At 38.7% G+C, this 24286-nt stretch overlaps 5 protein-coding genes across 5 annotated transcripts in view; 3 read left to right on the top strand and 2 right to left on the bottom strand.

Moving 5' to 3' along the window:
• The first annotated feature begins 1508 nt into the window (after positions 1-1508).
• On the top strand, positions 1509-4937 carry ccdc34 (coiled-coil domain containing 34). Its single transcript, XM_037683423.1, has 6 exons — positions 1509-1791; positions 1868-2012; positions 3252-3359; positions 3439-3597; positions 3678-3807; positions 4430-4937. Exons 1-6 carry the CDS (start codon positions 1514-1516, stop codon positions 4630-4632), a joined length of 1023 nt encoding a protein of 340 aa, XP_037539351.1. The 5' UTR covers positions 1509-1513; the 3' UTR covers positions 4633-4937.
• A 694-nt stretch (positions 4938-5631) lies between these two features.
• LOC119416222 (ras-related protein Rab-19) lies at positions 5632-7308 on the top strand. The gene is made up of 4 exons (XM_037683426.1): positions 5632-5682; positions 6188-6376; positions 6619-6802; positions 6966-7308. The coding sequence occupies exons 1-4, from the start codon at positions 5632-5634 to the stop codon at positions 7232-7234; spliced, it is 693 nt and encodes a 230-aa protein (XP_037539354.1). The 3' UTR covers positions 7235-7308.
• Positions 7309-8471: 1163 nt separating this feature from the next.
• Positions 8472-11727, bottom strand: hdhd5 (haloacid dehalogenase like hydrolase domain containing 5). The gene is made up of 8 exons (XM_037683429.1): positions 11404-11727; positions 10897-11100; positions 10708-10820; positions 10307-10400; positions 10200-10233; positions 9935-10109; positions 9671-9859; positions 8472-9108 (listed from the first exon to the last, which is right to left on the bottom strand). The coding sequence occupies exons 1-8, from the start codon at positions 11512-11514 to the stop codon at positions 8700-8702; spliced, it is 1329 nt and encodes a 442-aa protein (XP_037539357.1). The 5' UTR covers positions 11515-11727; the 3' UTR covers positions 8472-8699.
• A 1414-nt stretch (positions 11728-13141) lies between these two features.
• On the bottom strand, positions 13142-17616 carry ccdc77 (coiled-coil domain containing 77). The gene is made up of 12 exons (XM_037683421.1): positions 17599-17616; positions 16872-16920; positions 16579-16765; positions 16354-16496; positions 15487-15583; positions 14997-15081; positions 14824-14912; positions 14538-14686; positions 14189-14450; positions 13612-13737; positions 13360-13512; positions 13142-13288 (listed from the first exon to the last, which is right to left on the bottom strand). Exons 2-12 carry the CDS (start codon positions 16904-16906, stop codon positions 13142-13144), a joined length of 1473 nt encoding a protein of 490 aa, XP_037539349.1. The 5' UTR covers positions 16907-16920; positions 17599-17616.
• Positions 17617-19869: 2253 nt separating this feature from the next.
• The window catches only part of ush1c (Usher syndrome 1C), a 21426-nt gene continuing 17009 nt past the window's right edge, over positions 19870-24286 (top strand). Inside the window, exons 1-6 of the mRNA XM_037683428.1 lie at positions 19870-19935; positions 20081-20148; positions 21179-21322; positions 21428-21566; positions 23609-23717; positions 23800-23824. Of these exons, the coding sequence (XP_037539356.1) occupies positions 19870-19935; positions 20081-20148; positions 21179-21322; positions 21428-21566; positions 23609-23717; positions 23800-23824 (551 nt within the window). The remainder of the gene's footprint in view (positions 19936-20080; positions 20149-21178; positions 21323-21427; positions 21567-23608; positions 23718-23799; positions 23825-24286) is intronic.

Below are 24286 nucleotides of genomic sequence, written 5' to 3'. Positions count from 1 at the left end.
TGGTGCTAAAACACATATAAATCAACGTGCAAAGCTTTCAGGTCACCGAACAGGTTAATCACACCTTGGTTATTGACAGCTCTCTGTGCACAGCTGGCACTAACTTTAAATTTAGATTATGAGGAACTCCAAGTTATTGTTTGCAATGATGTGATCATATTGATAAAACTCCACAAAACACAAGTTTCTCTTAGCAGATAAATTTATAAGTGATGAAAACAAACGGTAATAAATGAACGTGTGCTGAATTATGTTGCAGACTCAAAATGCCACAAGTCCTTGTGAAAACAACCCCTCACTTTGGGTCGCCTGCTGGTAATTAGACGGATAATGTAAAAATGAGTGAGACGGATCTTTGCCACAACCGGCTCAGAGGTGTGAGAACAACTTCTTATAGCAGTAAACTGATGAACTAAATGCTCCATCTGGGCAGAAAAACAGACAACAAGTAGGTAATTTATTCAGTTATTTTTATTAAACTACTCAAAGAACAAAACAATTTGTGAAACATAGTCATGAAAACTTTAAAAGAACTTAATATATTATTTTGTTTCTAAAAAGACAAAAGTTAAGCAAAAAAAATCTAAAAGAATGTGTAAATTTTGTACCTTTTTTCACAAAGGAGACAACTTTATTGCATTTTACAGACTTAAACAAAATGTTATATATTCATTCTGCATTTATTTATACAGATTAGTCTCATTGAGTCTCGAGAACTCATTTACCAGCGAGACCTGTTTTTAACAAAGAATGATGACAACAGTATAGACAACAATGACAACAGTAGACAATCATAAAAGAAAGCATATAAATTGAAAAAATAAATGGAAGAAAATTATATTAAAAAAACGAAACAGTTTGTAAATCGATAATCAACTCGCAGAAAAAAAATATAATATATATAAATGACGCTATATAAATACGCTTGTAATGAACGGAACTGAGTGTTTCCTTCCTTTAGGTTTATTTACATATTTGAAAAATGCTCTACTGATAATGATAAAGTATACAAATAAATTCGTCTGAAAACGAAAGCGTCGCGTCTAGCGTTGCTATAGTTACCGACTGCCGTGGGGCGCGGTGTATCTTGGGAAGTAAAAGTTGCAGTCTCGTTCTAAAAGTCAGTTACAACACTCATTAAAGAAATATCGGCACCAAGTCAAAGTCTTAAAGCTCTGTCGTACTTTTGTCTTTTACGGAAAGGTGAGAAAAACAACTATAAGTAACGCTTGTGTATTTCGTTTTAACTTACACGTGACGCTAAACAAAACAGCGAAGATTGTTGTTGATGTTTGCTAATGCTAATGTTAGCCGTCTACTACGTATTAGCTTAAATGGCTAACTTGTGAAGCCAGATTATATGATGTTGCATGTAAAATACATGGGGAATTTGCCTCATGTTAGGCTGATTGGTAACTCTAAATTGTTTCTACCTCATTTCACTTTACTTCATTAACAATTTACACATCTACAATAACGTAAAACTCATCGGTGTGATCCGCAGCAAAGATTAATGTCTGGACGGGGGATGCCCAAGTGTCCAGCCTTTGCTTCCAAGGGCTTCAGCTCGACTCCCGTCAAGGCTAATGAGGACAAAGACTTCCAGAAAATCAGAGATTTGGATGACACCGTTGTGTCCGACGACGAAGACACGTTTTCGCTGCTTTCTCCAATCTACCATGACAGCTTTGACAGTGATGAAAGTGATGAAGAGGAGCAGGGATCTGTTCCAGCTCAGCAGATTTCACCCAGGCACAGCACTGATACAAGACTTGGCACATCATCAGTCAGGTAGTGCTCAATTTCAAGCACATTTTCTGTCCTCTGTCTGTGATATTTTAATAGTGTGTCTCTGTTAACTTTATAGATCTGAGCTACCAAAAACGCCTTTGGAGCAGATGTACAGTTCATCTGTGCAGCCCGCTGCCTCACCTTCTCTCAGTGCATGGGAAATGTGGCTGTTGAACAAAACTAAAGAGGAGCGCCTTAAGATCGAACAGAAAGCTGAAGAGGCAAGCAGCTTTTTATTGTAGTACAGATGAGCATAAATTAGTTGGCACCCTTTCGACTCTTTAAATCTATTGGGTCATTTCTCGTGAAAAGTTATCAAGATTACAGAAGTTGCAAAGTGTATCTGTAAGCAAAAATGGTGGTGAAAAGAAGTGATTTGTTGTTTATTTTATAAAGCTATGCTAACATAGTATGAACAGGTTTGTTGGTATCCTTAAAGAGACAAATAATCTTTGGACTATAGTCATGTTTCTAACTAAGTTTTGGACTTTAGTTATTATTACATGGACCTTGAAGCTTTTCATAAACCATACATTCTATTTAAAGGGAACAAACATGCCACTGGGTAATTTGGTATGGTGCCACACTGAACACAGACCAGAGAAATTAAAGGTGAGAGCTGTTTGAGGTACTCAGAAAGAAGATTCTAGATTATGTTAAAGGTAAAGACTAGAAGACCATCTCCAAGCAGCTTTACGATCCTCTGACAAGAGCTGCCAATAATTTTTAAAACGTATAAGGTTCATGGGACTGTAGCTAACTTCCCAGGTTGTGGATGCAAGAGGCAGTGCACTTTGAATCATAATAGACTCCCTGGAAGAAGACCCACAGTGAAGTTTTGTAAGCTCAATCATCCAGGTATTGCTTACAAAACTTTTTTCTGAACCACTTTGGCCTTGGTTGTCCACAGGCTGTTTCTGTGAGTAGCAAGTTTGCCACCTGGCCTAAAACACTTGATTGCTGTTAATGATGATTGATGGTTTTGGATTGGTGTGCGCTGTTTGCACGTGTAAAAAAGCCTACTTCTGAGTTTCCAACAGGAGGTTGACTTGAAACACAGCAGTGAAGGCGACCTATGGGACAGATCTGGTTGACAGGCTGCAGACTGACGAAGTCCTCTGGATGGGGGATGAAACGTTTCTTCACTTAAAGAAATGGGTCCAGATGACATGATTTAACCATTTTTGTTAAGACCCAGCTCCATTATTGACAGAAAAACACAAAAAGACAAACTGGAACTCACCAAAATGCATCTTGACGACTTGTAAGACAAAACTGGAGCTTTTTGGCCAGCTTCATCAGTTGTGCGATATTTATTTATTTTTTAATTGTGGAAGGGTATCCACATCTGTACATACTGTTATAGGCTGTCAACTTGTCTAACTTGAAATATATCTGAGTGTTGTTACTGTATCACGTTTAAATCACTTACTTGAGCTCGATGTGTTTTTAAATCTCAGGAACGCTTACTGAATGAAAAACAAGAACAGCAGGAAAGAGAGCAGAGGCAGAAAAAAATTGTCATCGAAGAGAAGATCCAGAAATGGCTGAAAGTTAAAAGAGAACAGGTGAAGAAATACTTGTTTCAAATCTTGGATTTTTAGTTGTATAAATTTTAAAAACTTTTTTGCTTGTCTGCATTTCTAGGAGAGGCATGAGCACCTTTTAAAGCAGAAACAAGATGACGAGGAGATGCAGAGGCAGCAGAAGAAACGGAGGGAGATCGAACAGAAAGCTCAGCAAAAATACAAAAGCTGGTTGCAGAAGAAGAACCAAGAAAAAATAGAAAACGAAAAGAAGGAGAAAGTAATATGGCTTTTTTATTGTCTTTATTTTATTCGACAGTGTTCATATAAAATATGTTTACACTTTTTTTTTTCTAACAGGAGGAAGCTGCCCTGAAGGAGGAGCAGGAGAGGGAACGCAGCCGGAGGGCAGAAGAAAAGTTCAAGGAGTGGCTGACGAAGGCCAATAAAAAAAGCAGCGCTAGTCCCAAATCACCTCTCTACCCCACAAGTAAGGTCATTTTAGCAACTAAGGAACTAATAACTGAAAACTGTCAATAAATTAAACATATGTGCATCAAGTTTTTCACTACTGACAATAATAACACTGAATATTTTTCTTCATATCTAAAAAAGTTAAATCTGGTCCTCTGGACATTCAAAAAAAACCAAAACAAAGCAAAACAACAAAAAATGTTTCGTCTCTCGTCCGAGAGACTTCTTCAGTCTGAGGTGCTGTTTTCAGCTCAGTCTCTTAAATAGCACCTTATCAGAGTGGATCAACCAGTTTTGCTGCTGACAACCAAAACCTGCTGATCACATGCTCAAGAAGGACCATCAGCCTAACCTGGTTTTGGTTGTCAGCAGCAAAACTGGTTGATCCACTCTGAGAAGGTGCTATTTAAGAGACTGAGCTGAAAACAGCACCTCAGACTGAAGAAGTCTCTCGGACGAGAGACGAAACGTTTCTACATTTTTTGTTGTTTTGCTTTGTTTTGTTTTTTTTTGAATGTCCAGAGGACCAGATTTAACTTTTTTAGATTTTTCTACCTGGATTATTGAGCATGCATCAGGATATTTTTCTTCATAATATTTGCTATTTAAAACTATGTTGATGTATTGCTTTCTTTCAGGTCCCTACGACAAATCATACCCAGCACCCAGCTTCTACAACCCGATCCCCTGGAAGCCGATTCACGTTCCTCCTCCAGAAACATCCCCAAACAAGACAACGGGCAGGAAACCGCCAAAGCAGAAGAAAACTCATCAGAGTTCCTGCACTGATGTTAGACTCAGACACCCTGCGAGCGCAGCACATTTTCTGCAGAGGAGATGACACAAAGGGGCCGATGTGCACGGCTGTGATAGTGGGAGCTTCAGCAATGATGCCACCATGACTCATCATCACCAGCTCAGCTCTGGGGCTGAATTTCTGCTGATTCATGGAAACCACTTGTGTTCTTATAAAGGTTTATTGTGGAGACTTGCTACTGTATTTACACTTCAGCTTGTCGTGTATGAACACTGCATATCCCAAGAGATTTGTTTTAATCTAGTAAAAGCAACAACTAGGCTTTTAAAATTCTCGAGTATATTCTATATTGCTTTTGAAATGCAATCAGTATTTTTGTTTGTAGAAATGAAGGAGGATCAAAGTTCTGTTTCCTACTCCTGTCTTTTTTTTGCCTGCTCAGAGTGGTCAACAGAACCACAGTTCTGTTTTTAATGGGTCACCCACCACACCAGAGAAAGAAGGTGATCTGGTGGTTGCATCCAAAGATAGACTCACTCATTGTTCTGAGTCCAGCTGTGCCTCGTTCTCCTGTGGGCTGAGATGACGACAGAAACGTACATGGGGTGGTGGAAGGAAAGCGACTGATTGAGAGCAATACGCTCATTCTGGATTTACATCTCGCTGTGATGCCAATGTGTGAAGCCTGAGGTAAAATGTTTACATTTTTAAATACTGTTATAATTTTCCTTCAATGTTTGGGTCTGGTTAACCTCCATTAGTTTTAATTCCCTGTGGAAGCATGTAGGTTTGTAACATGGAAAAAAAAAATCGTGTTTACGATTTGTCAGCAGTTTAGCAGAAACCATTTCTGCTTCAGGGGTATTTGCAAAGTGAGCCTTATAAATCTGTTACTTATAAAGTTTTAATTCAAGAAGTGTCCTTCAGCTCTTTGTTCTAATTTCAAAGGTTCCACCAGTTTGTTTGTAAAGCAACAGGCTGCGTCTGGTTATGACTCCAGTTTCAGGTCACTGATTTTTATATCTGCCACTTCCAGGTATTTCATCCAGTTATAGAGCCTGAGCAGAGAACCAATATCCCAAGATGCAGTGGTGCCGGTGGGCTGGCAGTTGGAGGCCACGTTTGCCAACACAAGTAAGAGGAGTGCGTTCAAGTCTGCCCCTGAGTGAAAGAAACAGGACGAGTGACGGTCTAAAGGGCAGAAGTCCATACTCCTGCTTGGACTTCATGAACGTGGCTGATAGTGCAGTGTAGAGAAGTTCATTATGACGAAACGCATTTTAAAACTTCCAACTCATTTTAGATAAAAAATAATTGTGTTTTTGTTGCACAATTAAACTCAGTTTTATGATGCGTGTCATTTTAAATGGAGGAATTGAGCCGTTGCACTGGATTTGACTATTTAAAAGTACTTTTTTTGTTTTTTTTGCCTGAATGGACCACATTAGCAAGAGACCTCATTGCTTGATGCGTTATGGTTCTTTTAAATCTCATTTTCTTCTCGTCTCACAAGGATGTGTATGCCGGTTATGTAAATAGTCCGTTTTGTTGACACAACCTAAAGGAAACCAGTTCTGCTGCAGAGAAGAAAAGGAGCTCTTTGATATTTTTCACCCTCGATGTTTTTGTCGTCATGCAGTCTGCTGCACCAGAGGCTGAGGATTCCTTTGACTTTCTTTTTAAAATCATCCTGGTTGGGGATTCGGACGTTGGTAAGACCTGCCTGGTCCAGAGCTTCAAGTCCGGTATATTCATCGAGAAGCAGCAGAACACCATCGGGGTTGACTTCACAGTTCGTACTCTGGTTATTAATGGCAAGAAGGTGAAGGTAGGTTTTATTCTAAGTCCATATTTTTTGTGTCATTTCTGCATTTATTTGGGCAGCACGGTGGATTAGTGGTTAGTTTGTCAGGTTTCTGGTTCAGTTTAAATTTCTTTTTTGAGAAAGTTCAAGTTAAAAAAGGACTAATAACCTTTAGAGCTCACAGCACATGTTTCACTTGTATACAAAGCATTTCTCCCCACATTGTGCATCTGGTTAACCCACGTTTGTGTCATGTGTTATTCCAGATGCAGGTGTGGGACACGGCTGGACAGGAGCGTTTCCGCACCATAACGCAGAGCTACTACCGCAGTGCCCACGGAGCGATGGTGGCATACGACATCAGCCGCCGCGGGACGTTTGAATCCCTTTCTCACTGGATCAGGGAGGTGGAGCAGTATGGAGCTGCCAACGTGGTGGTGATACTCGTGGGTAAGAAATTTAACAACAGGCTTTGGAGACTCTGCTTTAAAGGATGCATTTTGCATCAAGATGCTATGAAAACATCTACGAACTGATATTTGAGAAACCTTTGATCAAGAACACTGTTGCAGCATCCTTTTTTAAAGATCTTTCACCATCTCTCTTTCTGCAGGTAATAAGTCGGACCTCCACACTCAGAGGCAGGTGCTGTTCGAGGATGCATGCACTCTGGCAGAAAAGAATGCCCTTCTGGCTGCTTTAGAAACTTCTGCCAAGGAGTCCCAGAACATAGATGCTGCCTTCATTCTCATGGCCCAGGAACTGTTGGCGCGGAACGGTATGACCATCACAGACCAGACCTCTCCTCAGTTCACATTGAGTGACAGCTGTCAGCCCATTTATGGCGCTGCGGCGACTTCGGATAAAAAGTGTGAGTGCTGACCGACTGAGCCAGGACTAAGAACAGCTTATGTGTGTTTTTAAGTTTGCTCACCAGAAAAATAAGTTTTTATAATATGACCAGCAAAGTCCATGCTCAATAATCCAGGTATACAATCCAACAATTTTCAGTCAGGTCATCTGGACAGCTTTTTATTTTTTGTGTGTGCTGAAACGTTTCAGCTTCCATCCAGAAGGCTTCATCAGTCAAGGAAACACACAACACAAAACTGATTCTTTCCCCAACAGCTTACTCCAAAGTGAAACAAACCAGTTTTGTTTGGTGCTTTCTGTAATATGTTGCGTTGAGTGTGACAGCAAAAGTGTTGTACATTTTTTTTTTCAGTTTTACTATTTATAGTTTGTAAGAATCTGTTATATAGATGTGAAATTGTGATTTATTGCTCTCTTTTTCCAATATTTCTTTGGAGTTAACTGCTGCTGATTGTGATAAGCCACAGCTTTGCAGGACTGTACTAAAATTGACAGTAAATACTACATTCACTCAATATGCAATCTAATGTTTGTTCATTCTTTTGTTTCTTTTAAAAAGCATTGCTAATACAGTACATGACCAGTCAGTCACATTTAAATCACACATCACTTAAATGTATAATTAACTTGTGAATTTTTTACTGGGGCTGTGATCGTCAATAAAGTCTAATACAGACATTTACATTTAAACAGTCCTAAGATTTTTTTTAAACCGCTTCATAGAAAAATAGCATCTTTTCCTCAGACACAAACAGTGCAATTCTTTACAATAAAACATTACAAATTAAACACGTAATTGCACTTTTAAGGGACTAAACTTAATCTTGTGTGCATTAATGGAATTTCCCATCTGTGGGACAATAAAGGCCGTTTCTATTCTATTCTATTAAATGACCACGTTAACTCAATTTAAAAGGTTAGATTTTAACAGACAAACATACCCTGAAGTCCATTTAATGTTTAAATTAGGACCGAGGCTACACTGTGTGTTACATAAAGACCATGTTCACAAGCGCTATTGTCACAGAACAGTTGTGTTTTTGTAGAAGGCTTTTTACTTTGTCCAGCAAAACAGGTGCAAGTATGTTTGAACTATTTGGACACTTTGTAAAAAAAATTTTAACGCAGTCTTGTTTACATTTTAAGAACTACTCTTTTATAAAATGTTGTGTGCTGTAAAAGACATTAGAAAGTTTAAATGCTTTGTGCACAAGTAAAATATAAAACTTTTTTAAAAACTGTACATTAAAACGTTAACAGTCTGGCACAGTACCATGCATGACCGATGTGATTTGTAACTTTCATATCTTCAGCGCTGTAATTTCACAGTTCTGCTTTTCGCTCTATCACACAGTAACAACCACACCCTGTCCTTTGATGATTACAAAAAGCACCCATAAAACCTTGGTTACTTTCTGTTGCGATTAAATTAAAAGCCTTTTAAGTAGACTTAAGGTTTAAGAAGCTGTTGGTTTTACACCAGAGGCCAGCCTTCCAGCTGGAACACCGTCTCCACCGCCTCTTTTACATCATGCACCACGAATGACGGCTGCATGAGGGTCGGGTCAAAGCGAAAGTCCCTGTGGCCGTGGAAGATGTGTTGCTCTGTGACGGTTTGCGTCGGGTCGGACGGCAGCTCCTGCTGCTCTCTGCTGTACACGCCTGTGCACACAAGGATGGAGCTGCACCCCTCAGGAAGGTCCTCCTTTGACCCATACACACCTGCTGCTCCACCTAGTTCTGATGACGTCATCTTAGCTTTCTCCATGTGATCCACAGCTTGTACGCCACTCTTGACCTGCATTTTGGCTTTGGTATGACGAGAGGTCTGAAGGAAGCGATCGTAGAGGTTGGCACCGTAAACGTCAGCCATGGGGTTATCACTGAAATAAAGCAAAATGTGCCACAACGTTAAACGAAGCATTCGCAACAAAGTTATCCACTACCAAAAGGTGGAGGATAAATGTTTTTGGCATCCGTTACCAAAAATATGTAATAAACAAGTCCAGTAGACAAATTTGGATGAAACTTGTAGACAGTAATCTTTAGATGTACAGCTACAACTGATTAATTTTGAGCCAACACAGCACAAGATGGCCACCACATCCAACTATCCTTAAAATATGGTTATAACTCAGTAAGTTCTACAGCTACAGATATTTGGTGTTGGTAGATGAGTCATCCTCAACACACGCTGAGCTCTAAAAGATTGCACAAAATCTTGGTTTAAATTTTGGCCAGTACCTATTTTGAGTTAATTCTGTTAGCGAAATATCTTGTGAACCAGTGGACAGACTTGAAACGTCCAGGAAATAATAAATGGATGTGCAAATGATTAGCTTTTGGTTTCAGTCCTATTCAAGACGGTTGCCATCTTGGTTGGCCAAAGTCCTTAATAATTACTATTTTGTCAACATCAATTCAACAGCAGACTGAATCACTCACCCTATGGCATACAGTCTCTTCACAGGTGTGGTCCAACCAAGATTCTCCGCCTGCTGTCTAATCAGCAGCTCAGCGTAGTTATAAGTCACCACACTTGGTTTGCCGATCAGAGCCTCATACTTCAGGTCATAGCCTGTGACCTTCTTGTATAAATTCTCTAAGCAGACCAGGAACATACCATGACCAAACCTGAAACACGTGGAGCAGTCATTGTTAGAACAGTTCTAGCCGTAGAAAACATTTTAGAGCCATTTTCAGATGTACCTTGGATTCTTTGCCTCTGCCATCCACAGCAGGTCCATGTTACAAGCCAGGACCGGGATGTGAGGATATTGTGTTGAAGTCCAGGTTCTACCAAGGTTTCCATTGGTTAGGAGTACATCAGTGATGAGCTGGAGGTTGGTCTCCCATCTGATTGGCTCACCAAATAAGACAACAGCTGCAGAAATTACAGCAATATATTGTAAGCATTATAAAATGCTAAATGCCAAGAACTATTGAACAACTTTGGTTATTTGAGGAAACATACCATCTATTGGCCGTAAGCCTTTAGTGGGTGGAATCTGAGAAATTAAACAGTAAGTATGATGTAATCTATACAAACAGCAATGAGATTCAGTATCATTTTCTACTTACGCCATCTTTGGGTCTTCTGTTGTGATCTACAACATCCAACACGGGGTATGCCTCTCTGAGCATATCTATAGTGACCACATCCTCGAAACCCAGGCTGACATTTAGAGGGTTAAAGTCAAACAAAGGCCAGGAAGCACAAAACACTTGTCCAACTATTTACAAAGCTATCTTCTTACAGTCTAAATAACTACAGTCTGAATGTCAAATCATGAAAAAAACCTATTAAACTCAAAAAAATCTAATCAGCCTAATTGGCACAGCTAAGCAGAATGTGTAACAACAGGTACAAAGATTAAACACTGATAAAGTGAAGCATGAACAGAAACACTGAATAAATAAGACGATGGACTGTCAGGGCGAACAGTGTGTGTGTGCAGTCTCTGTCAGTGAACAAAGGATACTTGTAAGCGACCTCCTCGACAGGACCCTGTCCTGAGACCAGCACACACATTTTGTGAAACTGGGTAAACATTCTCAGGGGACTGTGAGACAGCATCACCTGGTCCGGAGACACCTAAGCAGAGCACACAATGTCAGAGGAAACCAAAACAACAAAACCAGATAACCGGTTTAGATGGTATGTGGTTTACCTCCACCTCCAGCAGCTGAGACAGATGCTCAGCTTTGGTCTGCCTCATGCAGTTTCCAGCGTTTGTGACAAACACCACAGGCATCTTGTATCTTCCATTCTGGTCCACCAGGTTCTTGAAGCACTGCTTGGCAGCGGGGATTGGCGTCCTACCCCGGACCAGCACCCCATCTATGTCGAAGAGGAGTCCAAACGAGCTGGGGCCCTGAGGAGGGAGTTGGAGCAGAGACCGGTTGTTTATTAACTTGGAAACAAGGATTGGATCATCTGCTCTGTATTTGCCATCTCATCCTGTGACACACACTGAACTCTCTGAGCCTTTGTTCAGTTTTACAGTAGATAAAGCCAAGGTTTTATGACTAGGTTAGGGATATAAAAAGAGTAAACACAACTGATGCGTTCAGTTTTAATACCACTTTTATTAAACGGAAATGGTTAAACTAACTTGAATGGGAACTTTGATTTCTTTTCATTTTAATGTAAAACAGTTTTAAAAGCAGTCACTTACATGGCTATAGTTTCTTGAGATGGAAGGCGAGATATCTGCTAGCTTAGCTGCTCCTTCGCAGCTCGATTTCAGCAGCTGCCAGCAACTTTTCAAATATTTTGGTCTCAGCATCTCCAGGCACTTCAGGAAAAACAGCCCCGGCGGACGGGTAAACAACAAACACGGCGGGGTTAGCTTCGAGCTAACTGCACTCTTTACAAACCTGACAGTTGAGGACACAGCTCACATCTCTCAACAAGTGAGAATAATGCTCACTTTACTTTTCTCACGCTGTTTCTGTCTCCATTCAGTACGAACTCTACTACCTATGGCTGACAGGCTAACGACGGTAAATACGCGCATGCGCAAGTCGACATGACGTCACGCTCCCCACCCCTAACGGAAACACGTGCGCACGTTTTTCAGTTTATCGGAAACGAAACTGTTGTTCTTGACTTTACGAGGAAATCTTGGACAAATTATCACAAATGTTACGTCACGATGCACTTTAAGACAAAAACTTCAGACTTATTTAAAAAAAAGTTAACATTTTAATGATATGCGGACTCAACAGTTAGCAGTGTTATTAAACAAACGTTTTAGAGCTAAAACTAGGTAAATATCAAAGTGAGTCAATAATGACTTATTAAAATAAACATACTATACTAAGAGTATATACATATTAATCTTACTATTTGCAGTTTATGCTCATTAGGTGGTCAGTGGATCATACAGTCACCTGGTGGCCAAGCTGTGTGCACCACAAAATATTTTAATTCTAAGGACAATAACAATTTTTGTCCACCACATTGCAGAAATTTTATTTATATATTACAGATCTTATTGTTCCATATTTTCCTAACAGAGCACTTCTCTCTCAGACTGCAGGTTTACTTGTGGGTCCTAAATGGGAGGCAGAGCTGACACATCGTCTACTTTTAAAACTAGGCTTACGTCTTTCCATTTTGATAAATCCCGTCGTTAAGGTTGGCTTGGGTTTCCTGAGCTATCAGTTATGCTGCTATAGGCTCTGCTACCGTTTACTGATTTGTATTTGTAATTATTTCTATCATTAACATGTCTTTTTTTTCCAATAGAAAGTACACATGGACCTGTCATTTTCTGTGTTTGTCTGTTTCTCCTTCCTGTCCTCTCAAACCCCAGTCGGTTGAAGCAGATGGCCACTCGTTCTGAGCCTGGTTCCGATTAAGGTTTCATCCTGTTAAAAGGGAGTTTTTCCTTTCCACAGTTTCCTTTGTGCTTGCTCAGAATGGGAGACTGTGACAAAGTGAAGATTCAACACAATCTGCTTCCTTAGATAGCTGGTGAAAAGTCTCAGTCATCCAGGACATGGTAAATCCAAAAAAGATGGTTCAAGTTATATAAATAACTTTTACTAATTGTCTTTTTTTTTTTACTGTATGTGAATGTTTTTGTACAGTGCCCTGAGACAACTTCTGTTGTGACTTGGTGTTATTGAATTATATTTCCATAACTTTGTTTACTGAGCAAGCGGTGGATACAGCTCAGGAAATATCACTGGTCAAACCTTCAGGCTGGTGGTTTGGTTTCAGTGTTGACTTCCATTTATTAGTATTTCACTTTATGTCACCTTAAAAACACAGTAACAGAAAAGTTTATTGGTTCAAAGCACAAAATATTAGCTTTCATTTCAGCTAAATATAAACAGCAACAAAAAAAAGTATCTACAAGAGAGGTAATTTCATGAAAACATCACAACAGCATCGTAATACATTTTTCAGCTAAATCGAAGCTCATTTTCAAGTCCATAGATTTTAGCCTTCAGCGCCATCAGCTCACTCTGAACCTTTTTGGTCCTGGAACTGGTCTGTCTGACTTCATGCAGAATGGCCAAGTCCTGGTTTGGGCCAATATTCAAGGTTACCTAAAGAATAAGACGTTTTTGAGTACAATTATTTTATGCATCTAAAATGTGTTCGTTCACACCCCATTTACCTTTAGAAGTTGTTTCTCTACATCTTTGAGCTTTTGTCGGAGGTGTTTCAGGTCTGTCTTGAAGCCCTCCACCTCCATGCTTCTCCTCTTCTCCAAAGCCTCGTAGCGCTGCGTCATCAGCTGGAGACGCTTGGCCATCTTGTCTGAACGCTCCTGCACCATTAGGTAACCATGTCAACAACAATAATTAACTTCTTCATCAATCAGAAGACTCGTAAAGGCAGTGCAGATCAGAGTTGCTCAAAAGCAAACCTTGAATATCTCCCTGCCGACGTCTCCTTCCTCCCTGATCTGGGACAGTTCAGTCTCCAGAGTAATGCACTGCTCTCTGTACATCTCTGCCAGATGGTGAGCTTGCTTCAAGTCCTCGTGAACCACCTCAAAATAAAAAAAAAACATATTTTTGTACTGATGACAATAGTAAACAATATAACTGAGTCAGGAATAACTTACCCACATCCACAATAGGGATCTATTATTGTGTGAATGCCAAGTCAGCATTTACACTTTTGTTTTCCTAGTTATAGTAGCCGTCACATTTTTTTTAAATCAATCTACTTCTGCAAACTTAGTCTCTTTAAAAATGGCTACAAAAATCTACCAATGTCTCTTCAGTTCATTAAAAAAAATTGTTCAGTGAAATTGGTTTCAACATATTTGCTTTGTTTGTCTTCTCATGCTATTTTAGCTACTCTTTGGATACTTTTGGATACTGTTACCCCAGCTATTTTGTTAATTTTAGCTACAGCAATTCAGTTTTAGTTTCTTTAGCAAATTTCCTGCAAGTCATTCAGCACTCAACAGAATGAAGCAGCTTCTCCAGTGTTACCTTTAGCTGCTCCTTGTGTTCCTGCTCTAACCCTGGCTGTGGCCGAGGGAGGAGAAGGGCTGTCCTGCTGCTGGGCTGCCATGTTTTCCCTATCTCAGCGCTGCTGGACCCAGCTTTTCTCAGCCGGTTGTGGCAGGAGTCCAACTCCCTCAGCAGTCGATCCTTTTCCACCATCCAGCTTTTCTCATGAGCCCGAGCGTTGAATTTTAGTTGTAGGAAGTCTCTGGTGCTCTCATGCAACAAGTTTTGAGTTTGCTGGAGCCTGAAAAAGTCAAATCACCCAGAAAAGAAATCAGCTAGAAGCAAAGCACAAAGTACATAAGTTTTCAATTTTAGCTATGAGACCCACTTTTCAGTGAGAGCTTTAATGCGTTCCTGGTCTCTCTGTTGTTGAGCCTGAGCCTCTTCTGTTTTGATCCTCCGATCCTCAAGCAGAGCTTCTACCTGCTCTTTGGCCAAACGAGTCTGTTCCTCCATTTGAGCCTGCAGCGCCTCCACCTTAAAATTGAGCACACAATAAAGATGCCATTATAGAAGTCCTTTCAGTACAGTCTCACAGAACAAAAAGCAGGAGAAAGAAATACCAACAATCTGATAATGATTCTGTTTAATGAACCCAGAAGGTGAAGTCCTACCTGCAGCAACAATGTCTGGTTTTCATTCTTGTATCGTTCCAAGCTTTCGTTATTGAAACCACCTGCTGATTTTGTTCTTTTGCTGACCTCTGTTAAAATGTAAAACCAAAGTGGATAAAACATTTTATATAAAAAAAAAAGTTTTTAAAATCTAAACTCAGTCATTTTCAAACCTTTTGTGGTCGCAGACGGTCTTAATTTTGTTGGTCTGAGACTCTCCTCAAATCTGGACTCAGGCTGCCTTTGAGTAATAGTGACCTGAAATAAAGTGTTTTTTTTAAGAACATCTTTCATAATCTCAAAATCAAACTGGAATCTCTTTGAAGTTCTGTTCAACAAATTAAATTACCCACAAACTACTAACACTTGAAAAAAAATTGAAATAAAGACAAAGCCTGAATTTACAAGTTATGCAGACATCTCAATCAGCATCAAGCAGTAATAATTTGAATTGGATTTGAAACTCATTTACCACCCAGACCTTAGAGCCAAAGCCTAGAAAAAAATCCCCACTACATTAGATTTAAAATCATCTAAAAGCAGCTATAAAACTACATTTATTCTGCCATATAATGAGAGTCACACACACAAAAAGTGTCTAGAAAAAGTAAACGTCAGACTTTTTTTGTCCAAAACGCTGCTGAGAACAAAGTAAACGTGCACCTTGTGAGGCGGCTCCTGGTGAAAATATGTGACCTCTCCTGCATCAGGCCCAACAAGTGCAAGAAGGTGTTGGATCTTCTTCCTGTCCTCAAGCTCTCTGCAGCAATGAATGGATGGTTAAACAGTTTTATTTATACAGTAGGTGTATTAAGAGGTGAGCAGCAGCATTAAACTACTTATTCATTCTGACACATGCTCAGTAGTCCAGTTAGAGAAACCTAACAAGTTTAAGTCAGGTCCTCTGGAGAGAAGAATCCGTCCAGAGGACCTGACTTAACTTTGTTAGATATTAACATATTCCTATCTGACGATTTGTTAAAAACAGAAACAACAGCAACAAAAAAAACATAATAAAAATGAAAACATGATAATTTTTTATAAATCTTTAATGCCTAAATGTTTAAAGTATAGGAAACATTAAGTAAAAATAATTGGTAGGGGCAAAACATCAGCTCTAGTTTAAAATTATTGATAATTAAAAAAAAAAAAAAAAAATCAACCAGAAAATTTGATTTTAAAAAGACAAATTTTCTACTCCGTCAGGTTTAGAAAGTTGTTCTGAGAACCAGATGGCAACTCAAAAAACACATTTTATCATATGTAAGTTAAGATAAACATCCAGTACCTTCAGCTGTGAATCAGAAATGTTTATAAAGGCCTTTAATGCTTGAAAAGTATTAACACATATATAATTATAAATATAAAAAACATGATGTGCAATTGCAGTTAGTTAAATAAGCTCAAAACCTCACTGATATTTGTCCTATAAAGATTTTTCACTGAAGCCGCTTTGATTCAACCTGGGTCACAGGAGAAACTAATAACTAAGTATTAAAGTTGTGATTTTAATATAAACAGTGATCCTACCTGATCTTTAATCTGTCATTTTCTGCATAAAGTCGCAGTGACTGCTCTCGCTCTTGAAAAAGAAAGACCTGCATGTCACTCAGGGCACTTTGAAGCTCTGCAATCTCTCCTTCACGCTGTCGTATGTCCCACTGTAGTTTGTGCTGCGAGGAAGGACACAGAAGATCAGTCAGGAGATTTAACAAACTCTGACACGGCTAAAAGTCACTGACTTCCAACACCCACCTGGTCCTCTGTGACGCCTCTGTACTTCTCCAGCATCTGGAGCAGCTCCTCGTGTTCGCCGTCATACTGGGCGATCTTCTGTCTGTAGAACTCTAGCAGCTCTCTGGAAGGACGGAGATACGCCAGACGCTCCTGGATTGGAGGAAGTGGGGAGTCATGTTCCTGACCTGGGGAACGAATGTTGGTTCTGCAGAAAAAAAACAACAAATAACTTAAAACTTTATGAATACCACACCATTTTAGTTACCACTGAATCATAAACCTCTGTCTACAGGAAAGTTTGGACAATAAACCTGCGTGGTGTTGTATGCTTTGTTGGAGATCCCATTCCAGCATAAAACACTAAGAGAAGAGAGAAAAACATGAAAAGCTCGTCATTGACACTTATTATTCACAGCATTTAAGCAGCCAATTACAATAAAAAAGGACAACATTGCAGCAACTCAAACATTAACTATGAATATAAATCAGAAAGCGGCAACATAATGACTTATATGCTAATCTAAATTGAAAAACGTTTGTTCAAGAATAACATTTTGTTCTGCCTGCTATTTTTTTTTTGTTAAGTAATTCACAAAAGTGCATTTTAAATTTAACATACGTCAATAATTATGTTTAAAACCAAAGTGAAAAATATATTATGAACAGGCAACTCTAAACAAACTCATTGTGGTTGTGTTATTTTCTTTGTTGAATCTGTATTAAAACAAATTATGTGAATAAAAGTCTGTCTTACGTTTTAAGAATATAATTTATAAATGTGTTTATTTATAAATGTGTGGATTAAATAAATAATGTAACAGAATAAATAAATTTTTAATTAATTTTGCATCATTTTAACACAAGTTTTAGTTTGTGCAGGAGACGACAACATAGTGAATAATAACGTTTTCTGTCATGGCGGTAAGGCTAGCGGGAGATTTGATGTTTCAGCGCAAAAAAATAAAAAGCGCAACAAACCTGAAGCAATGGCATCTGATATATTTAATTTGAGCAGCGTGAAACTTGAATTTACTTTACCAGTTAAAGTGCTTCCAAAATCCGAGTTGTAGAATCGCACACAGCAACTCGGTTGTATTTTTAAATCCCGGACACTTCCGCCTTTTCCGTGAAAAACTGAACGGAGGAAGTTGTAACTGCCACCTAGCGGCCGGGAGTATAACTCTTAAAAAACAGGAGTAACGGTACTTTTCATTCAACCTTTATTTTGAGCATTATTATTTATAATGCAAGTTGTGCAAAATGTACGACGAAAATTGGCTTCGGTGTGAAATAAGAAACAGAGGATTTTTTTAAATAAGAAATTGTTAACGGTTTAGTAAAGTTTGCCTGCAAACAAACGTTAAACGCGTGCAATTTCAAAATAAAAGTCAAAATAAAAAGGTTTCGTCGTGCGCATGAAAGTATTAAATGACGAAATATTCTAATATCTAAATATAAAAAAATATTATATCATTGTATAATGTAAAAAAAGACGTTTCTTAATTCGGTGTTGAATAATTCGTGCTTTAAAGTAAAAACTGTAACCGGAAATGACAGTTTTCCGACTAGCTCGCGACACTGTCCTCGGGTCAAGCCTCGTCAAACTGAGATCTGACATCGGACTGTTTTCACCTGTTTGTCAGCGATGGAGCGAAAAGTTGCTCGGGAATTTAGACACAAGGTAAGATAGATGATACATAAACCTTTCTGTTTTAAAATAATTTAAAGAAAGTTTCAGATAAAGCTCGCCGGCTCAGGTGTCTCACCTGCTTGCTGGGATGTTACGCACACAGACCAGGAAAACAGAAACTGCTAGACACAAATTAATTTAGCGTTTAAAATAAAAATCTATGTTGTTATTACAGTTCCTTTTTATTTATTTATTTTTTAACAATTCACGGAATTGAAAACTATGTCTTATTTTTTCTTATTTTTATGTCACAGTTTTAATGTATCTGCTCAACAAAGCAATATTTATTTAATCAAAAATATTAAAACTTAATTATGACAAGACCTCTAGGAGATATAAATAAACAATTTTATTCTTAAAATCTAATTTTATATGCTTTAAATTGCGAGTGGGCTGAGTTAATTTAATTAAAGAGTTACTGAATTTTAAATAACCTGATTTAGTTTGTTTTGTTGTACAGGTAAACATTTTCCACAGGAGTTTTAAACACTAGTATCTTTAAAATCTACTAGAATTCAGTAATTCTAGGCACATTTAACATTTTTCTTTTCTTTTCATTGAAATATTAAAAAGAAGATGCTGGAAATTAATTTTAATTATATAAACAATGTTCACCTGTGGCCATTATATCCAAGTACATAATCATAAAATAAGGATTTTTGATGCAGTTTATTATCCTCAAAAATGTATCACACAAATCATAATCTATTTTTTGTTGGTATTGGCAAATTACAGCATTCAAAAAAGTAAAAAAAAAACCCAACAACTATCAAAGATAAGAAGGGAACTTGATATGTTCAGAGCATTTTCAGCCTCAAACCGTGCAGGGATCACCTCACAACCATCTGTGCTGCAGGGGCCCATGTTGTCTTCACAAAGAGCACCAGAGCGTTGGATAATGTGTCAGATATGAGCAGCTGAGCAGAAGAGACAATTTAGGGGTTTAGTTAGAGGCTGGGGGGAGGAATCTCTACAGCGAGGCTTTGTTTTTTTACAATTTATTTATTTTTTTAGACATTATTATAGCCAGTAAACACCTTTTTGTGATTTATTCAGTTCTGTGTTGCTCAAAAATGGATTTAAACAACCACAGACCAAAACCGTTCTGAAGCATTTTGCGTTCTGCCTAATGAGTCATCTCCAACCTTATTTTTTATGGTGCCAAAGTCTGTAGTTCGTGCCCGAGCAGGAGCTAACCGTGTATCTCACAGCACTGAACCACAGACGTTTATGGCTGTCATAAAGCCTGCTTTGCACACACACCCTCTGACGTTCATTTGGCCTGCATCTACGTTCACCCTGTTGTAAAATAATACAGAATCATCAGGGGTTTGCGCTCTTTTATTCTGACGTCTTATTGCTCACAGCCTGAGGAACGTTGTGCATTTGAGTGTTGGTGCCATGTTTGTGTCTGAGGTGTAAGATGACACTGCTGACCTTCCGGCTGCCTCTCCTCATCTCTGTGGGCATTATTCTTTCCCAGAGCTTTGATAAAGAGGTGCACCTCCATGCTTCTGCAGACTCCGTTCCTCCTAAAAGCCAAGAACCATCTCAAACGTATACTCCTCTTAAAGTTAAGCTTAGGTTGTGAGAGAGGTAGTGAGGGCTAACCGAGTGAGATGTTTATTAAAGATTGGCCGAAGCGGTTCCTCAAAACCATCCTGCTGCACCTGAGCCACCATCAGGTTTGTAAGGCTCTGACACACGCGCACACACACAGAGCTGGTTTTTACCCCCCGTGGCGTTGACAGGACCATAAGACAAGAGCACAGTGTTTGTCAGGGAGCTGACAGAAGAAGGATGGCACCACATGTTTCTGCTTCCTTGCAGGTGGAGTTGCTGATTGAAAATGAGGCAGAGAAGGATTACCTGTTTGATGTCCTCCGCATGTATCACCAGTGAGTACCATCTGTCTCATCAGGTGCACAGTGTGCGCCGTATGCTGGTATTTGTTATTCTCACTCCAGTAATTCTCTGTAATTACACTGTTAATGGTTATTTAATAGATTTGTCTTTAAACAAGAACTACTTGGAGCTGGAACAAATTAAAGGGGTCGTAGTGAAGTCACTCTGAGTGTAAGAATTGAATGCAAAGTTTTAGATTATGGTCGTTTTTGGCAGCAGTTCTTATAAATCCTTTCGAGCTTTTAGCTTCTCTCATTTTTCACGTTAAGTTTGGCAAACATCCAGGTAGTTTTTAATTGTTTTTAAAGCAGTAGAAATCGTAGAAATCGTTTCAGGTGGGTTTGTTTTATGGGGCTAAAAATCTTCTAGGTTTCAGTTGATATTTTGTACAGAAATGGGACATGGTGGTTAAGCCTCTGATTCATTTCAACAATACTCCGACAAGCTTGGCCAGTTATCAACAAAAGCTCTTTTCATCTTCATCCTCCAAATGGGGCTAAAATGACACGTATGAATAATTCAACATGGAGGACAAGACCACTGTAGGTTTTATTTAGCTGCTTTTGTTGCTCTGCTACTTGCCTTTTGTTTTCTTTTGAATTGCAGCAGAGAAAAGAATAAATTATTTTTTTCCACAACGATATAATTAGTGTAATTTTGGAAATGGAGGAAGAAAACTGATATTTTTCAAGTCATGCAGAAAGCAGCTGCTTTGTATTGACTTTTGTTGCTGAGGGTGGGATGAATGCATTCTGTTGCGTTTTGCAAAGTATAACACAAACTGGTACCTGAATGCATCTTTAAAACCCAAGTGATAAAACCATTTTGTCACCTGTTAACTCAAACTTAATTACTAAGTCAGTTTCAAATTACTTTCATTTTACCTTTAAATTTGGTTTTTCAAGATGCTTTTTAATTCCATTTTGCAACATGTACCTATACTTCCCTGTCTTTCATTCTTTTCTGTTTGAAGTAGAAGGTGGAGTGGACCGCTGCTCATCTGTTATTGTCTCACTCTCTCAGGTCGATGGAGCTGCCTGTACTGGTGGGAGACCTGAAGCTGGTAATCAACGAACCAAAGAGGCTTCCTCTGTTTGACGCCATCCGACCTCTCATCCCTCTCAAACACCAAGTGGAGTACGACCAACTCACCCCCAAGAGGTCACGGTGAGTACAGAGTCATATTCTACTTCCTGCTGGTACTATCACAGGCTTCCATGTTTAATTTTTACACAGCTCACAGGCTTCTCGTTTTGAATCTTTTTGGTTCAGGAAGCTGAAAGAGGTGCGTTTGGATCGAACACACCGTGACGGGCTGGGCCTCAGCGTCCGAGGAGGATTAGAGTTTGGTTCTGGACTCTACATATCCCAGATTGTGAAAGACGGCCAAGCTGATAATGTCGGTCTTCAGGTGTGTACTTATTAGGTCAACATGCCTAAATTGTTTCTAGTTTATTATAGTGTATTTTTATACTTTTCAACTCTAAATGCACAGTATAAAATGAAAGCAGCTTAATATTTAGCAGAGGATTTAATATTTTTAGGTATTCAATACCACTTTTCTTTAATTACACAGTTCACAAATGTTTACTTAAGGTATTTCTATGTGTTTCATTTTTTGTTTACATTAGTCAGTTTTTCTCATTTTCTATTATTTTGTGTGTCCTGGAGCTCCTGAGAATCATATCAGCAGGATCCACTAGATGGGGTCAACATCATGTTTCTTAAACTCCCACTTACCAGTGGTTTGTATCTGATAGTCCTGTTCATCTTGGGGTCTCTTCACACAAAAAAATGAAAAAACCTGAAAACATTAATGTAGATCAGACAGAAAGCATAGTTATTCAAGGACTCAAGGATTCAAGGTTTTTTATTTGTCATACGCACCACATGAAACAAAATTGTGTACACAGGGTCCCAGTTACATCCAGTAAAAGTATAAAATGTAAAAGAAAAACGGTAATAAGATCTAAGATATGAACTAAGAAAAACGTTAACTAAAAATACACTAAGCACTGGTAGTATAAAAACAATACACCGAACAGCAGCACGAACATGAGTCTGTGTGAGCAGATGAGCACGAACGAACACAGCAACATGAAACAGATCAGCAGCAACATGAAACAGATCAGCAGCAACATAATGTGATTTTTCACAGTGATTATTCTGGTTAGAGATTCATGAGTTTAACAGCCTCAGGGTAGAAGCTGTTCCTCAGTCTAGTGGTTCTACATTTAATGCTCCTGTTTCCTGAGGGGAGCGGGGCAAAAGTGTGCGTGCTGGGTGAGTGGGGTCCTTCATGATGTAGGGGGCCCTCTTCCTGCATCTGGAGGTGTAGATGTCTGTGATGGTGGGGAGGCTGACTCCAACAGACTTTATCCCTGTATAAGATTTATCTTTATGATTTATGCTGTCTTTGAATAATAAAACACTATAGTTCAAAAAAGTTTGAGTCAAAGTCACAAAATAAAGGATGATACATTTATTTTTCTCATCTTGTTCAGGATTGAAGGGAAGCTGGAGCCCAGCTCAGCTGTATTTAGAGTAAATCTTGAATAAGTTGCTGGTTCAAATGGCAACAAAACAGAGAAACATCCATGCTGGCTGAGGTTTATGGCTACGGTTCACTTCACGTTCAAGTTTGACTTCAAATGCACGTTTTTGGATTGTGGGAGGAAGTCAGACTACTTGGAGAATAATCACGTAGACACGAGAACATAGGAACTTTGCACTTAAAAACAGGGCTGGGATTTGAAGTCTAATAATGCTAATCAGAACACCACCGTGACTTAAACAGTAAACATCCCTAAATGGTGTCAATGGTTGAGTTCAAGCAGGGAGTGAAAGTATTCATTGCTGTCTAACTTTTAACCAAACAAAACAAACTTCATGGCATGACTGATTCACTGTCTGCATAAAAAAGGTTGATGTAGGTCATTTTTAAAGAAAGTATAACATTTTCTTTATATTTCAGTGGCTTATAAAATATAATCTTACATTATTTGTGCTTCCATTGATCTGTTGTGCTTTGATAGATTAATAAAGCAAACATGCAATACATTTTCTATTCAAAACTTGTGTATAAATATGTTCATTGTATGGCAGATCACTGTTTTTAAGGATAATAAATATAGAAGAGTCTTTTAAAAATGTGCCCTCCTTTAAACACAAATGGGGAATGTTAGGAAATCCAATTTGGAGCTCTGATTCAAAGGAGACAGTCAATATATTCCTTCCCTTCATCTTCTCAGCATGATGGAGTCTGAGAAAGTAAACCAACTGCAAATCCGTTTAGTGAGGAAGAGTGTTACCTTCATCGTGAAATGAAAACCGATCACACAAATTAATGGATCATGTTGTGTTCAGCAAACTGGAAACTCAATCTCTGATCTTGACAGACACATTGAAACTGAAGCCGTCATCTTTAATATCCATTTCTGTGTTGATTTCTAGGTGGGGGATGAGATTGTGCGCATCAACGGGTACTCCATCTCCTCCTGTATCCACGAGGAAGTCATCAGTCTCATCAAGACCAAGAAGATCGTGTCACTCAAAGTTCGGCGTACGTCAGATTAATTAATTAAACAAACATAAAACCCCTCCAGTATCAGATTTTATTTCATTGCATGTTTATTTTTATGCAGATGTGGGAATGATCCCAGTCAAAAGGTAAGATACATTAATGTGTTTCCCCATACTTTTTTCAATCTTCTACTTCTACATACTTTAAGCTATTTTAGTCATTCATATATTGAAACGTTCAGTTCATTCAAAATATGAACATTGAGGCTTTTGACTTTTTATAAATTTTTATATTTTTCGAAATATTTAACTTTATTTACAAGTATTTTTCCCTATAGAAGTGCATTGAGATCGCCTCATTCCCTTCAAAATATAGTTCTGTGTTTAAGTCGCTTCAATGTACTGTCTCAATGAATGTCTTTTTATGGATACTTTAAGCTACCATTCTACTAACTTAGTCCTTTGCTTCTTTTAGCTTCTAGCTAGCCTTTAGCTACTTTTTAACTTTCAGCTAGCCTTTTGCTTTTAGCTGTAACAACTCAGTTTTACATTCTTCACCTAATTTCTGCAGTCATTCAGCATCCACACTGTACTTTAGCAGAAAATACT

Source organism: Nematolebias whitei, chromosome 10 (assembly GCF_014905685.2).
Source record: "Nematolebias whitei isolate Nwh7 chromosome 10, NemWhi1, whole genome shotgun sequence".
Lineage (NCBI taxonomy): Eukaryota > Metazoa > Chordata > Actinopteri > Cyprinodontiformes > Rivulidae > Nematolebias > Nematolebias whitei.
Note: the sequence above shows the minus strand (reverse complement) of the source record. Positions and strands in the feature narration are given on the sequence as shown.